This window comes from Borostomias antarcticus (genome assembly GCF_949987555.1).
Source record: "Borostomias antarcticus genome assembly, chromosome: 18".
Taxonomy (NCBI): Eukaryota; Metazoa; Chordata; class Actinopteri; order Stomiiformes; family Stomiidae; genus Borostomias; species Borostomias antarcticus.
Window position 1 is genome coordinate 12,047,509 of NC_140251.1, and position 17,861 is coordinate 12,065,369.

Below are 17,861 nucleotides of genomic sequence, written 5' to 3' on the forward strand. Positions count from 1 at the left end.
AACAATAGAACTGCAGGTCAACAACGGCAAGAAAGAGGAAGGGAGCGACAAATAGGATTCCCTCTTTTTGGTGGTTGGCTTACAGCCAACACACAAAAATGAAGTTGTTCCTTCATCTGAAGCTATAGGGCCATTTGTGACTGGAAGGCTACAGGTACCGTTAGTCAAATACTAGGCTAACGTATTAGACAAGCATTTATTTGGCATTTATTTTATGTTAGCTGGCCAGCATAACAAACAGCTTGTTGGCTTTTCGTTTTGACAACTGATAAGTTCTGTTACACAGGAAACACTTTTTCCAGAATTATATTTTAGTGACGATTGACCGACAGGTATTTAGCGACATGACATCATGACATTGTTACGCATTGCTTCCTTGGAAGTCTGTCAATTCAGACTCCTTTCCAGGCAACTTCAGACAAAAACACTGCCTCCAAAAGATACTGCCTCACTAGACTGCAAGGCAGCAGGCAGCTGCCTACCTTTTGGGATACAGCCACTGACATCTAACAGTGCAGCACAGGTTGCGCAATCAACTTGACAGTCGAAAATAGCGACGGCCCGGCAGCAGCTGGGCGTATTGGTTCTATAGCAGAATCAATAGAATGTCCCCTCTTGACATTCCATGCTCTTTGCTGGGATTCGATCAATCAAACACAGCGTTTTTTCCCGTGTAATTTTATTTTCAAAATAATATAAAGATAAGCGTAGTATGTGTGAACCATATATACATGGCTAATAAACAGATACTTAAATACTGTAAGCATAAGCACCAACATATTACGCAAACATTTACATAATATGATTATAAGTTCACTAGTTCCAGTCCCTCGACTTGCTACTTTCTGATTGGCGAGAGGAACGGTCACGTGCATTCCTCATTATCCAATCACGTCGTCTGAGAAAGTAGGTTAGTGGTGCTGCGGAGAGAAAGTGGGTCACAGATTGAAACGCGTTCACGTTATGTCACTGTTCTCTCCAGCCAGCTAGCTGAGTTACATCAACCGGACAACTTCCACTGGATCATTTCCAAGGGTATCGAATGTAAGTAGCTAACGTTACATCTTGTGTTTCTCTTCAGCTCATGAATTGATTGGGAATAGACCGTTTTGGCGATGAGGTGGCCGTTGAGCTACGATGTTTTTCCTGATTTGCTGTTGTTGTGGTGGTGGAGGGGGGTTAGCATTAGCACTGTCTATCACTAGCTAGACCCGGTTAGGTAACGTTCGGCTGGCCAAGACCACTTTGACATCAAGCCAACTAGCTAGCAAACGTTAGCTATCAAGATAACAATGACTGTTTAGCTCAAATGTTGGCTATGCAAGGCCTTCGCTAGCATCACAGGGGTTAGCTATGTCTACTAGCGAGCTAACGACACGTTAGCTAACATCATGTAGTTGGAGAGCTAATGCTAGCTGATGTCTGGGCCATCCCTCCATGCATCGGGCCGTGCGCAGCCATGGCAGCCGTTGGTTATACAACTAGAGAAGGTTTAGTATGGATTGCTATCTGGTTAGCTAGGAGGGCTTGCTAGCTCTAGAGGCAACACCATCTATGCTACGTTAGCTAAGCTAGGTAGCACTAGCTAATTCAATGATTCATTTCGCTAGAGTGGAGAGTGGAGGACGGGGTAGGCAACTTACGTCATAGCTGTCACCTAGCCCCATATGTGACTCCCTATTACATGACATGGAGTCACGCATGGCTAGCAGGCTATCATCTTAGCACCCTATCATCTTAGCACCCTATCATCTTAGCACCCTTTCATCTTAGCACCCTATCATCTTAGCACCCTATCATCCTAGCACCCTATCATCCTAGCACCCTTTTCCCTCTCCATCCTAGCACCCTTTTCCCTCTCCATCCTAGCACCTACTGTTGTGTCGGCAGAGTTTTTTCTCCATTCTGGTAACTGGGTGTATGAAAATGTCATCTTCAAGTTGTCATTGCACACGAGCACAACGAAATTAAATGGCATTGCTTCAAGTACTTTACACGTAACGTGTAACGTTTTTATACACATACTAACGCATGGCAAACTGTATAATCCATATAAAGTGCAGTGCCAAAGTGAAAATTCATTGCAGAATGTAAACAGTCAGTTACTGCCAGTGTTCGAGTGTACAGTTCTCGTATGGCTCTAGGGTAGAAGCTGTTTGTATGTCTGTTTGTTCGTGATTTGATGGGCCTGAACCGTCTACTAGTGGGCAGCAGGTGAAACCCAGGGTGGGATGGGTCCTAAAGGATGTTAGCTGCTCTACTGAGGAAGTGTGAGCTGAATAGGTCCTTTACATTACATTACATTAGTCATTTAGCAGATGCTTTTATCCAAAGTGACTAACAATAATTCCATTTAACGTAGGAAAAACAATGTACTACTACTTGCCAGAACTCACAAGTGCATCTTCTTTCTAAAGCAAGTGACTAAGCGCATAATCTAGTGCTGAAGGCAAAGTGCAAGAATAGCGATCTAAAATACATTAGGTGCTTAAGAGGGAGGATCGTGGTAGTAGTTCTTGAAGAGATTCGTTTTGAGCCTGCGACGAAAGATGGGCAGCGACTCTGCTGTCCTGACATCAATGGGCAGATCGTTCCACCACTATGGGGCCAGGAGAGAGAAGAACCATGACCATGTTGATCGACCGCAGTGGCCTCGGAGTGACGGGTTAACCAGCCGCCCGACGTAGCAGAGCGTAGCAGTTGGGAGAGGGTATAGGATTTGACCATGGCCTAGGAGGTAGGAGGGGGCTGTTCCTTTCATTGCCCTGTAAGCTAGTACCAAAGTTTTAAACTGGATGCGAGCTGCTACAGAGCTGAGCCAGTGTAGGGAATGAAGAAGGGAAGTTGTGTGGGAGAGCGAGCAGCGGCTTTCTGGACAAGTTCCAGGGGTTTAATGGCTCACGCCGGGGCCCCAGCAAGGAGGGAGTTGCAGTAGTCCAGACAGGAGATGACCAGGGCCTGGATAAGCACCTGCGCCGTTTCGTCAGGGAGGGCAGTGAGCAGACGATTATTTTCTGGGCGGTGTTGATGACCCCCTTCTGTCCACTGCTGAGCAGCTGGCATACCACACGGAGATGCAGTACAGAGCAGCGGTAGAAGGACACAATCAGCTTCTCCTGCAGGTTGTTCTTCCTGAGGATCCTCAAGAAGTAGTCACCGCTGCCCCTTCTTGACTACGACGCTGGTGTTGGTAGTCCAGGAGAGATCTTCAGCTATGTGCGTGCTCAGGAACCTGAAATCCATAACCCTTTCCACACAGACGCCATCGATGTGAAGAGGATTGGCCCTCCTCCTCCGTGTGTTATGTGTATTATGTCTTTTGTTTTTGAGGCATTCAGGACTAGATTGTTCTCTGAACACCACAGTGCAAATCTTTAGGCTTTGTCCCTGTAGGCTGTCTCGTTTCCTCCTGAGATGAGCCCTACCACAGTTGTGTCATCTGCAAACTTGATGATGGGGTTGCTAGGATGGGTGGGGGCGCAATCTTGTGTGTAGAGTGTGTAGAGGAGGGGGCTCCACACACAGCCCTTTGGGGAGCCGGTGCTGAGATTAGGGCTGCACAATTAATCGTGAATTAATCGAAATCGCGATTATGACCTCCGCGATTAACTAATCGCAAAAGGCTGCAATTAATGTGATTCATAATTTTGCTTTGAATTGAGTGTGCTAGGACTACACGGACGAATCACAGGCGCTTATGTTGTCTGACCAATCACATGCGTTCCCGCTGAGTGGTTACGAAAAAGATGATGTCGCTCAAGCCCAGCAGGTCATATGCAAACTGTGCAGAGCTAAAGCTATTACTTTGAAATATTAATCGCAATTACCATTTTGAAGCAAATAATCGCAATTATTATCTTTTGTCATAATCGTGCAGCCCTAGCTGAGAGTGGTGGTGGGGGAGTGTTGGAAGCCTAGCCCAACAGACTGGGTATGGTTGGCTAGGAAGTCCTTGGTCCAGTGGCAGTTAGGTTGGGAGAAACCTAGGCTGGTAAGTTTGGTGATCAGTCTGCCCAGGATGGTGGTGTTTAAAGCAGAGCTTAAGTCTATGTAAGGTATCCTCACATAGCTCCCCTGGTGTTCAAGTTGGGTCAGTGCAGTGTGGAGAGCAGTGGCGATGGCATCCTCTGTAACGTTAGCGTTAGCTCGCAGAAAAGGAGCTCTCATGTGCCTTGCCGTGCCCCGCCCTCTGTAGACTGCTCTCACACTGTCAGCCACACAAATGGGTGTCAGAGTTGGCAGGTGAAAAGCGCCTCATCCCTCCCTATAAGTAGTCCATTGATACCAATGATGAATGTAACAAGCAAGCTGTAGCTATGATTTTATGTTCTTTGTATGTGTATGTACATGTATATTATGTCCATGGGTGGAACAAGCAGTCCCTACACAGTCTGTCATAGAATGTGTCACATGGGGTCATGGTGTGATAAGTGATAAGAACCAGTAAATGTGTGTGGACAGGACTGAGGAAGTGCACCACAACATACTGACCTGTTATCCTGTGTGAAGAACTACCTTCTCTAGCGGAATTACATCCTATGACGATAGAGTTGAGATTATGCCTGCTTCCATTCACACTGTTTTGTCCAGAACAGGCCAAACTAGAAGGCAAATGATGCACATGGGTCCCAAATTTAACAATACTGCTTTGTGACATTACCTAGACTTTTGCACAGAACTCTTGGTTTCACATTTGTAGTATTGATTGCCAGTGAGTTGAGCCATAGTTTGTCAGTTTAATCTCTCTTTGATCTTGATGTATCTGATGCTTTATTTGGTAGGAAAATTATGTGTGATATCAGGCCTTAGAATAAATCATACCCAAAAGTTGATGGCATAATTTAAAGTTGCTTGTGTCCAGACTTGGGATGCTTTCAAAGCCACATGCTTTGAAATGAGCTCTCTGTGTGTGCCTGTCTCCATTGATGTTAATAACCAGAGCCCTAATGTAGTCCCGATGTCAGGGTTGTTCACTCTGGTGTCGAGCACGATTAGCCTAGTTGTATTGTAGCCTTCAGTTGATTCGGTATTAGCCTAAGTAGTAACTCATCAAATTGTTTGATTTCTAGAGGTTTTGAGAGTTGAGTTCCTCCAGATTCCATCTGGCCAAAGCATGCTTTCCAGATGCCCTGTCCCAGCTTGAGTACTCATGAATATCACTGACCTAACATGACTAGATAGTCAAAGAAAGCTCACAAATACTGTCTTTCACCTATCAAGTCTTGTTTGACCAGTGATCACTTCAAGGAAAGAAGGATAGCCTGACAGTTTAAGAAAAGTCAAAGTAACAGTCATCTCTTAATTCGGGCTACCTCTCCTCCTCCTGCTCCTCCTCCTCCCCCTCCTCCTGATTCTTGCAGTGTGTCAAGACTGAGGGCAATGATAGGCTGTTACGCTGCGTGCGCAGTAGAGGAGAGGAGAGACTAGGAGGAGGTGGAGAGGAGAGCAGCGGAGGAAAATGACCCTGCTGACGAGGAGGCTCCGCTGACCCACTTTTCTCTCCAGGCTGCGTTCGTTGCGTTCTGGTTTTCCTAACGCTTTGTCACACCGAACATGGAGAATAACAAGAAGTGGGCTGGTATTATTTTCCAGGCCAAGATGGAGTAGGTTCTTAAACCCACACACACTGACCCATAAACGCATCATCAGGGAACTGATGTCTGGCTGATGGAGAATAGAATCATCAGATTTATCAGAATCTGATTCTATAGAGAATAACTCTAATAAGAATAGTAACTCTATAAGCCGTGGTCCGTTTTGTCTCCCATGTCACTGTGAGCTTACATCTTTTTTATATATTTTTTTTTCCTTTGATGATTTGCAATGACTTTGTCTTTCAGGTTTTGAGCTTGTTTTCGTGGAGCCATTTCAGAGTGGAGAGAGGAAGCTTTCACATCAGACCAGTCGAGGAAGCTTGTCTCCTGCTCAAACCCAGGTACTCCAGTAGACTAGGGTATGGTGGTGGGACGCATATTTTCCACAGGACTAAGTTGCTCCCCCTCTCTCACACAGCCCAGCAGCAGACCTGTCTCTAGTTTTTTGTTGGCTTTGTTTAAAGGAGTAGTAAAGGGAAAATGCATGTTTAGCCCTGTTTTATGGTTACTTATGATCATATACAATGGTTCAGATCAAAACGTTGACAAAACTAGCACTTTTAAGAGTCTGATAATTGCTCTACCACCGTTTTGGTCATACAATGGATGTGGGTGGGCACCTTGAAAAATCATTTAAAAAAAACATGTTAAACTCTCAATTTCAAAGACAAGAAGCTCACCAAGGGGGTTACTACTCCTTTAAAGGGTGTTAGAAGTATTGCGGCCTCTCCGTTTGATAGAGAGAGACTATGGCACCGTGTTCCATTAATGCGATGGGACAATAGTCCTTCCTGTCCTTTCTCTCCCCTTAGACTTCCATTGGTAAGCCAGACATGTCCTACATGGCATGTTTCACTCTAGGGTATCCAGGCAACCAGTCGTGTGTGTCCATGTGTTTGTGTGTGTGCGTGTGTGTGTGTGTGCGTGTGTGTGTGCGTGCGTGCGTGCGTGCACATACATACATTTAGACTCTAAATAAATGTAAAAAGCCTACGCTATATTATGGTTTCCTCTTGAGAGTAGACTTTGTTCTAGACTTACTGGGACCGGACTTACTGAGTACTGACTCCTTTCTCAGATAGGAAATTTCCACCTCTTTATTATTTTATTTTGTTTTTTTACACAGCTGATCAATCTGGTGTGGATGTAAGAGGATGCTATCAGAACAGAAGACGTTATGAACATCTGTGGTGAGAATCCAAATCTGATCCCATCTTGTGGCTTGTCAGCCATTTTGACTGAATTCTATTTGAATGGTCCTGGCTAAGCACAGTGTTACACCCTACTGTAACCACTAGTACTACCAAGACAGACAGACAGAGCCTCATTTATACCCTGGTGCTTTGTCAATTCATTATAATAACAGCTGTATAATGATCGATGAGATGGTTCGTCAGGCTTACTGAAGTGTGTGAGTGTGTGTTCCAGATGATCTAATGGCAGACCAAAGAATGGACATCTCCTCCACGATGAACGAGTTCATGTCACCAAGCTCCACAGACCTGATCAGCAGCTCCATCAACCCTCCTGGCATGGACTACACCCGCAAGAGGAAGGGCAGCACCTCCGATTACCAGTACGCACACGCACGCGCTCCCAGCAACACACGTTCTTATGTTATAGTGCCTATGAAAAGTATGCTTAAGAAAAGGCATTGACCTCCCCCAGAGCACAGTCTTTCATAAAACAATTTGTATGAGAGAACATGGCTCAACTGAATTAGAACAGGCCGTCGTCAAAAATGACATAACCGGCTGAGGTGAGCTTTAGTCAGGGAGGCATGGTAACGGAAGGTTCTATTACAGTGTTCCATGGCTGAGATGGGACAACAATAGCCCAGACACTTGACAAATCTGGGCCTTATGGGAGAGTGGCAAGAAGAAATCCCTGGTTAAAAACATTACATCTTTGTTATCAATTTGGAATCAATATTTATGATCTTCATCTGCACTGTGTTGATATTGAGAACAAATGTATGCAACTTGTTTGTACCAAAAAATGATTACTAACTAAACAGATCACATTTCCTTTCTCTGCAGAATTGACGGCTTTTCCCTCGAGTACGTAAGACATTTCTAGTTATTTTTTCCATCACAGAACATAGTTTTTACAGTGTAACTAATGACCTCTGTTTCTCTCCTCCACAGTGTAACTAATGACCTCTGTTTCTCTCTCCTCCACAGTGACATGGATTCCGACAAGGACAAACTTGGAGGGTAAATTAATTTTTTCTCAGAAGGCTTGACCATTTGTGCCTCAAATAAGGGGCAGCATTTAATCTACTGTATCATCACTTTTGTTTGTATCAAAGCATGTGTGTGCAGTATATGTCCTAGTATATGTCCTAGTATATGTCCTAGTATATGTCCTAGGCTGAGGTCTAGGTTCAAGAGGCTCGCCCGTAGTTTCTACTACAAGATTTACTGTGTGAGTGTTAGTCAGATGTTGCATAATATTTGCATCAACTAGGGCTGTAACGATTATTACATAATCGTCAAACCGCGATTATTTTTTATGACCGCGATTGTTTTTTTTTACCGCGGTTATGAAAAAAATGTATAAAAAAAAAACATTTTTAAATCAAATAAAAATCTGTTGCAGAGTTAATATGGTAGCAACCCTAGTTCAATGGGATTCTTCAGCTTGTTGGCACTTGTCCTATACGTTCATAGCAACTAATGACAAGAGACACTATTAAAGAAGTAAAGAAGCACTGATGCATTGTCCACTTCATGTGCTATTTGTATACTCCAAATTTTATTTAATAGCCCCCCCCCCCCGTCCCCCGTCCCCCGTCAACAACTCTGACAATTATTGTAATAATCGCAATTATTTTTCTGACAATTAATCGTTAAGCAAAATTCATAATCGTTACAGCCCTAGCATCAACAGGGGTACTAGAGAGGTGTGTGCGCGTAGAGTGCGTTCCAGTCTGCTCTTCTCTCTTAAACTCTCTCTCTGTCTCTCCTCCAGTGAGCACCAGGGCCGGATAAAGAACGCCAGGTACAGCATCTCTGCTTCCTCCTCTTGGCTTTCCCCCTTTTTTTGAGGGTCCTTATGGGAGGTCGGGGGGTATGAACACCGCTATACGACCTCTCTGTCTATCTGTCAGTCTGTCTGTGTCTCTCTCTCTCTCTCTCTCTCTCTCTCTCTCTGTCTCCCTCTATCTCTCTCCCTCCCTTTTTCTTAATCTCTCTCCCTCTTTCTTAATCTCTCTCTCTGTCTGAGTGCAGACAGAGAGAGCCTTGTGTTTGATCATGAATAGGTACTTTTACACAACCAGTCTAGATTCCACTGTTTTGTAACAGAAGAACTGGGGGAGAACTTACACTGGCTGTTCTCTCTCTCTCTCTCTCTCTCTCAGAGAGGCCCACAGTCAGATTGAGAAGCGGCGGCGAGACAAGATGAACAGCTTCATAGATGAGCTGGCCTCGCTGGTACCCACCTGCAACGCCATGTCTCGCAAGCTGGACAAGCTGACCGTGCTCCGCATGGCCGTCCAGCACATGAAGACCCTACGAGGTGAGGACCCAGGCACAAGGGGGACAATGTCCATAACTAGTGTCCATGTTGCTATGCTCACTAGCAGGTGTGCTTCATGCACAGTATAAACCAAAGAATGCATAAATGTACTGGAGATGATTTTGCTGCTGTAAATATTTTTTATTGTGAGCTGCTTTGCTAAATGACTTATGTCATATTTTAGCTACTAAGCATGGCTGTAATAGCTGGGTAGATCTAGAGGAGTGACCTGTGATTTGTTTGAAACTCCCACAGTTCAATGTCGGTTTGTGTGTGTGTGTGTGTGTGTGTCTAGGGGCAGCCAACCCGTACACAGAAGCCAACTACAAGCCTGCCTTCCTGTCTGATGACGAGCTTAAACACTTGATACTGAGGGTATGGTCAACTCTTCATCTCTCACTGCCTTGCCACCAGTTACCATTGTGCCCTTGAGCAAGGCACCCAGCATCGGTCCAGTCAACTAAGCCTCTCCCTCGCTTCCTGTAGGCCTCTGATGGCTTCCTATTTGTGGTGGGGTGTGACCGCGGGAAGATCCTCTTTGTCTCCGAGTCGGTCTACAAGATCCTCAACTACAGCCAGGTATGAAAGACACACACACACACACACACACACACTCGGCTGCCTACTCTCCCAAAGGTTCATCTTTCTGAATGTGTCACCCTTCGGAATGTATCCCTTATCTACTAATTTCAACTCACTCTCTCTCCCTTTCTCCTTCCCTCCCTCCCTCCCTCCTTCCTGCAGAACGACCTGATAGGTCAGAGTCTGTTTGACTACCTGCACCCCAAGGACATCGCCAAGGTGAAGGAGCAGCTGTCCTCCTCCGACACCGCACCAAGGGAGCGACTCATCGATGCCAAAAGTAAAACATTTTATATCTCTTTCTCTTTGTCTCCATGACTGTATGATATGGGGTAGGCCTCATAGCCCCATCGAGTCAGCCTGCCAGTGAAGACGCATCACCCCCCCGGCCCTGATAGATTAGTGATATGACGTAGAGTCCTATGGTCTGATGATTGTCGTGGTCTCCCCCCCTTCTCCTCCAGCGGGTCTCCCAGTGAAGACGGACATCACCCCCGGGCCATCCAGACTCTGCTCCGGGGCCAGGCGCTCCTTCTTCTGCAGGATGAAGTGCAACAGGCCCTCCGTTAAGATGGAGGAGAAGGACTTCCCCTCCACATGCTCCAAGAAGAAAGGTAGAGGAGCACCTGGGACAGGCTCATCCTTCCCTGATGCTGTCAGCTCCCCCTCCAGCGTTCCTCCTCACCCCCTCTCTTCCTCTCACACACACACCTCTCTGAATAGCTCCCCATGCATTTACCATTGGGGCGGCTGTAGCTCAGTTGGTAGAGCGGGTCGGAAATGATCGAAGGGTCAGTGGTTCGAATCCCAGCTCCGACTGTCCACATGTCGAAGTGTCCTTGAGCAAGACGCCTAACCCCAAATTGCTCCCAATGAGCAGGTTAGCACCTTGCATGACAGCTACCGCCATTGGTGTGTGAATGTGTGTGTGAATGGGTGAATGAGAGGCCATTGTAAAGCGCTTTGAGTGCCGCCAAGGTGGAAAAGCGCTATATAAGTGCCGTCCATTTACCATTTATATTTCCCATTACCATTGATTGCTACATTATATTTGAAATTCTTGCTAGTCCTATTTTATCATAAAGTGTCTCCGTCTCATTCACTCTCTCTCCCCCCCTCATTAGCGGACAGGAAAAGCTTCTGCACCATCCACAGTACTGGCTATCTGAAGAGCTGGCCCCCCACCAAGATGGGTCTGGATGAGGACAACGAGCCCGACAACGAGGGCTGCAACCTCAGCTGCCTGGTGGCCATCGGTCGGCTCCACCCCCACATTGTCCCCCAGCCCACCCACAGTGACATCCGCGTCAAACCCACCGAGTACGTCTCCCGGCATGCCATCGATGGCAAGTTCGTCTTCGTGGACCAGAGGTGAGTCAGGATCATGTGACCGGGACTGGTCATCTCTGATGTCTGGAGAAAAATGTGTCTGTTTCTTCTGAGTCTTCACTAAACTGAGCATGACCGGTTTTGTCCATCCTTCTTCCCTTGCCTTCACCACATTACATCTCTTCTTCATCCCACTCTTCCCTCCCAAACCCCTCTACTTCCCTCTTCTAACCTCCACCCATCCCCCTCTCCTCTCCACCCATCCCCCTCTCCTCTCCATCCATCCCCCTCTTCTCTCCATCCATCCCCCTCTCCTCTCCTCTCCATCCATCCCCCTCTCCTCTCCTCCCCAGGGCCACAGCCATCCTGGCCTACCTACCCCAGGAGCTCCTGGGAACATCGTTCTATGAGTACTTCCACCAGGACGACATCGGCCATCTGGCGGAGTGTCACAGACAAGGTACCAAACCCCCATAGAGTATCAACTGTAACTGTAAAGCTGGATTCATGGATATTTGCGAAGATCTGCTTGCGTTTTGGAACGCTTGAACATGCGTACATGCGTGGAGAATAAATTAGACAAATACCACGAACACTAGATTTGGTACACTGTATTTTTGCACATCTACATGTGTAGACAATAGGAACTTTAGGTCACTATTGTACAGAGGTGGGGAAGTCACAAACTCGAGCCAGTCTCAAGTCGCAAATTTGAGGACTTGGGACATGGCTTGACTAACACTGATAAAAGACTTGACTTGGATTTGGTATTCATGACTTGAGACATGACTTGAGACAGATGACTCGAAAGTACTAAATATTCAAATTTTTCTAGATATTGAGAAGTTTTGTTTTAGAAATATTATTGGTTGTTTTCTAGTGCAATGCGTGCAAACCTGGCAACGTACAGTACTAGGACACGGCAGACCAACAGAAGCCAATGCACGACGATAACTGTCATGGGGAGGGGGCTAGCTCGCCCAAAGACCATGTTGTCAATGAGGGTAGTAAAAACAGAAAGGTAGGCTACGTTAATGTGTCTTTTTAGCTAACGTTAGCTAGCCACTGTAACTTATTAGCTTATTGGCTGGTCAAACGTTAGCTAATGTTAGTTGGCAGGCAGTCCATGATCCAGGCCACCATGGTGTGGCCTACCTGCATGGCTGGGAGCTTTTCTGCTAGCCGGATGTGTGCTTGGTGTGATGTGTGTGTGTGATGCGTGACGTGTGTGTTTCTGCTGTCTGTCCACAGTGCTCCAGATGAGGGAAAAGATCAACACCAATTGTTACAAGTTCAAGATTAAAGATGGCTCCTTCATCACACTGAGGAGTCGCTGGTTCAGCTTCATGAACCCCTGGACCAAGGAGGTGGAGTACATCGTCTCCACCAACACCATCGTCTCGTGAGTCTGCCGCTCTCTTCTCTCTGTCGCCGTGTGCAACAGCAAACAAATGTGGCTGGCTGTAGGCACCGTCATTATGAACAGACATTTAGCGATGACGATTATGTGTCCAGCATAGGAGATGAGGTGAACTCTCTCTCTACATTACATTACATTACAGTCATTCAGCAGACGCTTTTATCCAAAGCGACTAACAATAATTGCATTTAACGTAGGAAGAGCCAATGTACTACTACTACTTGCCAGAACTCACAAGCGCATCTTCTCTCTAAAACAAGTGACTAAGAGCATAATCTAGTGCTGAAGGCAAAGTGCAAGAATAGCAAACTAAAGTACAGTGCAATATAATATAATACAATATAATAAGTGCTTAGGTGGGAGGATTGTTGTAGTACTTCTTGAAGAGATGAGTTTTGAGCCTGTGACGAAAGATGGGCAGCGACTCTGCTGTCCTGACATCAGTGGGCAGTTTGTTCCACCACTGCGGGGCCAGGACAGAGAAGAGCCGTGACCGTGTCGATCGACCGCAGGAGCCTCGGAGTGACGGGGCAACCAGTCGCCCTGAGGTAGCAGAGCGTAGCGGTCGGGAGGGGGTGTAGGGTTTGACCATGGTCTGGAGGTAGGAGGGGGCTGTTCCTTTCATTGCCCTGTAGGCTAGGCCTACCAGAGCTTTAAACTGGATGCGAGCCGCTACAGGGAGCCAGTGTAGGGAACGGAGGAGGGAAGTTGTGTGGGAGAACTTGGGGTGGTTGAACACCAGGCGAGCAGCAGCTTTCTGGACAAGTTCCAGAGGTTTAATGGCTGACGCCGGCGCCCCAGCGAGGAGGGAGTTGCAGTAGTCCAGACGGGGAGGAGGGGAGGAGGAGAATGTCTACTGTGCAGTGTTCATTTTGACAGCAAATTTTGATTTAGTTTTAATCATAGTCTTTTGACTGAAATGCTATCAGTTGTAGTCATATTTTAGTCATCTGAATTGTTTGTTTTAGTCTAGTTTTAGTTTAGTTAGCATTACGATTTTAGTCGACAATCAGTTTTTATTGAGTTATCGTCTTGTGTTGGTCGTTGATGAATAGTTTTCGTTGATGACATTAACACTGCTACTGTGTTATGAGTTAAAAATATAACTGTTCCACATTCAGAACTCAAGCATTGACTACCAGTGGCTATGCAGCAAATGAGATATCCTCGCTGTTTGATGTGTCTGATGAGTTCCTCTGACGTGTGTGTGTCCAGGTGCAGTATGTTGGAGGGAGCCGACCCTAGCTACCCCCAGTCTGCCGCCTCCCCTCAGAGTATGGACAGTGCGCTCACATCAGAGGGTGAGCAGCTCGGGCCGCAACGCTCATTTGTGGTCGTATGACACATCTTCTTAACCATCTTATCAGACCCTTTTTTAAATGTCGGATTGGGGTGTCGCTAGGGATGAGACGGTATGGGTTTTTGCGTTACGGTACGGTATCTAGTTACACGGTACGGTTTACGGTATTTCATGGTATACAGCATTTCACCTCCCCAACACACATAAAAAAAACAAGTATTTTACTTTGAAGGAACTACAGTGCAACACATGATGGAAAATACACACTATTGTAATTAAGCTCAGTTTATTAATAGCAAGCTTATATTAAATTACAAAATTAACTGTTGCAAGCAACTTGAAATGTGAAGTTTCAGCAGCGCATTATTGTGTAATACCGTGAACGTAATACCGTAAACATAGGGAATGTCACGGTTCTAATACCGTGGACATTTTATACCGCGGTTCACGGTTTTACGGTATACCGTCTCATCCCCAGGTGTCGCAGACATCGTCTTCCACCTCCTGTATTTCATTGCAGATGCCGTCATAGATATAAATGTGTCGTATGATGTGATTGGTTGGCTCTACGGAAGCTTCTGAAAAGTCCATGGCACAAAATGTAAACGTGTAAATATTGTGGGGGCATATAAAGCCCTGCCCTAGCCCCCAGGGATTCAACAAGATGTGACGAGGTGTTTGACTGGCACAACGTGTTTGATGGGCAGCAGGTGGAGGGAGGCGGGCGCTGCAGACGGTGCCCGGTATCCCAGGTGGCACGCGGGCCGGAGCGGGAAAGATCGGACGCATGATCGCTGAGGAGGTCATGGAGATCCAGAGGTGAGAGAGACAGAGGGCTCAGACAGACCACACGGATACTGACAGCTCATAAGCTAGCTAGACCACATGGTTACTGACAGAAAGCTCATAGGCTAGCTAGACCACATGGTTACTGACAGAAAGCTCATAGGCTAGACCACATGGTTACTGACAGAAAGCTCATAGGCTAGACCACATGGTTACTGACAGAAAGCATGTCTGCTATGACAAAACAACATGTTTATATTTATGTCTGTACTGTATATGACTAGGTAAATACAGCTTGTATAAATACCCCCAAATTCCCAGTTTATTTCCCATAGAAAGTTTCCAACTTTGAACATTTGCAGAATTTTGCAACCCTACTCATAGGCTAGACCGCACAGTTACTGAGAGAAAGCTCATAGGCTAGACCGCACAGTTACTGAGAGAAAGCTCATAGGCTAGACCGCACAGTTACTGAGAGAAGGTTGAAAACAGAACATAAGTTTATTTCAGAGCTCACTTGTGCTATTTAGTGGAAGACCCACAGTGGACATGTAGTAACCACTTGAGTCCACCACTCAGTTAAGGAGCCTGCATATGATGCATTCACACAGAGACTAATGTGTTGGTTTTGTCGAGATCAGAGAACGGATACAGAATCCATTCTGAAAAGGAATTTGTCAGCACATCAAGTCTATCTGAATGTTCTACAGAGTTTGTGTTTCACATCACTAAATACAATGCGTGTGTGTGTGTGCGCGTGTGCGTGTGTGTGTGTGTCAGGATCCGAGGCTCATCCCCGTCCAGCTGTGGTTCCAGCCCCCTGAACATCACCAGCACCCCTCCCCCAGACACCTGCTCCCCGGGGGGCAAGAAGGTGAGCCAGCTCCGCACCCCACTGAAGGGAAATGCCGTGATATGGTGTCAATATTATGCTTGACAACAAATAGTAGTAGTAGTAAAACTTGTAGTAGTAAAACTTGTATTTGTCCCCTAGCGGGGCTATTGATTTCGCAGCGGTAAAAAAACACCACATACAATATCACATTACACAATATCACATTACACAATAGACAACAAAAATGAAAATAAACTACAAAATATTGCTTACCGAGCGTGTTTGGGTAGACAAGCTGGTTTTGCTGGTATTGGAATTTAGCAGTGAACTCGCTGAGGGTGTGAGGGAGTGTTTGTACCTGTTGGTTTTGGCAAGAGGGTATTTGAGGTGTGAACCCAAAGGCAAGATCTGAAACACTAGGGGCAACCGGTTGACGCTGTCAGACAGGATGGATTCTGCTTTCCTTAACAACTGTGTGTTATATGATACTGGAGAGAACGCCTCTCCCCCAAGACCATGTTATATCATCACAACGGTTGGGAAATAAGATACTATGCATCACAGACTTGCATGTTTCAGTGTTGTCTGTTGGGTAGTTGAGCACTCGGGCAGTCTGTGTTGTGGTTGAAAGCTGATCTGCTGTATGTCTATGTATCTGTACTGGTGGGTGTGATTTCTCCTGATCACGGTGATCTGTCCTGATGGATGTGATCTGTCTGACCCTGCAGATCCAGAACGGAGGAACCCCAGACCTCCCTTCAGGAGGTATCACCCCTGGACCGGACTCTATAGGATACCCCTACTCTAACAACTCCATCATGAGTGAGTCACCTTGTCTCCAACTAGTCACCAACACAGTTAATCCCTTTACTTTGGGAATACCCTACTGTAAATTCACTGTCCACCCCTCCTCTCTCTCTACATCTCTCTCTCTCTCTCTCTCCATCTCTCTCCTGTTCAGGTGACAACTCCCACCTGAGCATAGACATCATGGACGAGCCGGGCTCCAGCAGCCCCAGCAACGACGAGGCAGCCATGGCCGTCATCATGAGTCTGCTGGAGGCCGATGCTGGCCTGGGGGGGCCGGTGGACTTCAGTGACCTGCCCTGGCCCCTCTGAGGCCTGGACCTGAGGGATGTGGGCAGTGGGCTGGGGGTAGTGGTCCTGAATCTCCCAATCAACCTCTACCCTTACTCCCTAGGCCTAGACAGTTGTGCAGATCTGAGAGGACTGGATAGATCTAAGCACAATGGTGGTACAGTTGATCAGCTGTCAGTCCTACATTTATTGTAGCTAAGCTGGACCCTTGCCTTCTGATTGGCTTGTGGGAATTTCTACCTTCGTGCTTATGTCCATCCAATCCATCCAGATCTAGTTTTCAAGCCTAGGGAACTGGGGCTAGGGCTGTTTGTAGACAGGGCCTCAGGGGGACAGTGCCATAGGAACAAGGCCCCCAGAACTCGAGGAACTGAATGGAGATATGGTCATATCAACAGGATCCATGCTAGCTAACAGGACCCATGCTAGCAGGAGCCATCGTGCTAGCTAACCTACTGGACCCACCATGCCAGCAGCATTTATGCTAGCAGGAACGATCACACGTCACGGCCACGCAGAGACGAGGAGCTGGGGGTGGTGGAACAGGAACCCTCACATGCAGCTGTCTGCCGATCTACCCTTTCTGTTCTGACTTGAGTGTGCATTTGAGCACTTCTCCTCATGGGTCTAATGGAAATGACTGTTATATGACATCTGACTGGTTTTATATAAAATGACAAGTTATTTGAAAGATTTAATGTTTTTTAAATGACATTTAACTGTTATGAAATATGATGATGCTTCTACCTACCAATTCAATACTATTACATGTGAACGGAGACATGTACTGTACAGTATCGCCTAGGCTTGAGAGTTGGGGCATAGGCATATATAATCTACCTGTTTCTGTAACAATAGCAGCCCCTCCATCCCTCCCTCACTGTTGGACCTTCTTCCATTGCACACGTGCTACTCAGAGGGCGATTCAGTTATCACACACAGGTCTGAGGGCAGTGCGTGGTAGAAATGTCCAAACTGGAACCGAGATGACTCCTTGTGCCAGTTGTTCGGAGAGGAATGTGTTCTGGAATGTGTTCTATGTGGATGTTTTTCTCTCGGAACATTCTAGAACAGCGGTGGGCCCTGCAGAACCCTGGGCTGTGGTTCCTCCAGCGTCTATTTTCCTACATAATCCCAAAGGGATTTCCACCTTTTAAAATCTGTTTTAGTGTGTTGTTTTTACACTACAGTACAAAACGGTCTCCTTGTTGGATATCCTCCATTGACAATAACGTAATGTATCAAATCTTTAAATATATTATCATGTAAGAATATTCTTTATGCAAAATATATGGTATGAGTGTATTGTATCAGCAGTGACATATTTTTAAAATAAAAGTCTGTTTCTGTTCTGGTCTGTCCTCTCCTATAATACAAAACTATGGCGAGGGGGAA

At 46.3% G+C, this 17,861-nt stretch overlaps 1 protein-coding gene across 1 annotated transcript; it reads left to right on the top strand.

Moving 5' to 3' along the window:
• Positions 1 to 949: 949 nt before the first annotated feature.
• Positions 950 to 17,777, top strand: bmal1a (basic helix-loop-helix ARNT like 1a). Its single transcript, XM_084452960.1, has 20 exons — positions 950 to 1,044; positions 5,841 to 5,935; positions 6,721 to 6,784; positions 7,023 to 7,170; positions 7,634 to 7,654; positions 7,778 to 7,810; positions 8,568 to 8,597; positions 8,959 to 9,116; positions 9,412 to 9,491; positions 9,603 to 9,695; positions 9,861 to 9,978; positions 10,163 to 10,312; positions 10,823 to 11,069; positions 11,381 to 11,487; positions 12,279 to 12,429; positions 13,663 to 13,748; positions 14,455 to 14,566; positions 15,314 to 15,407; positions 16,097 to 16,190; positions 16,330 to 17,777. Exons 3-20 carry the CDS (start codon positions 6,772 to 6,774, stop codon positions 16,485 to 16,487), a joined length of 1,893 nt encoding a protein of 630 aa, XP_084309086.1. The 5' UTR covers positions 950 to 1,044; positions 5,841 to 5,935; positions 6,721 to 6,771; the 3' UTR covers positions 16,488 to 17,777.
• Positions 17,778 to 17,861: the final 84 nt, after the last annotated feature.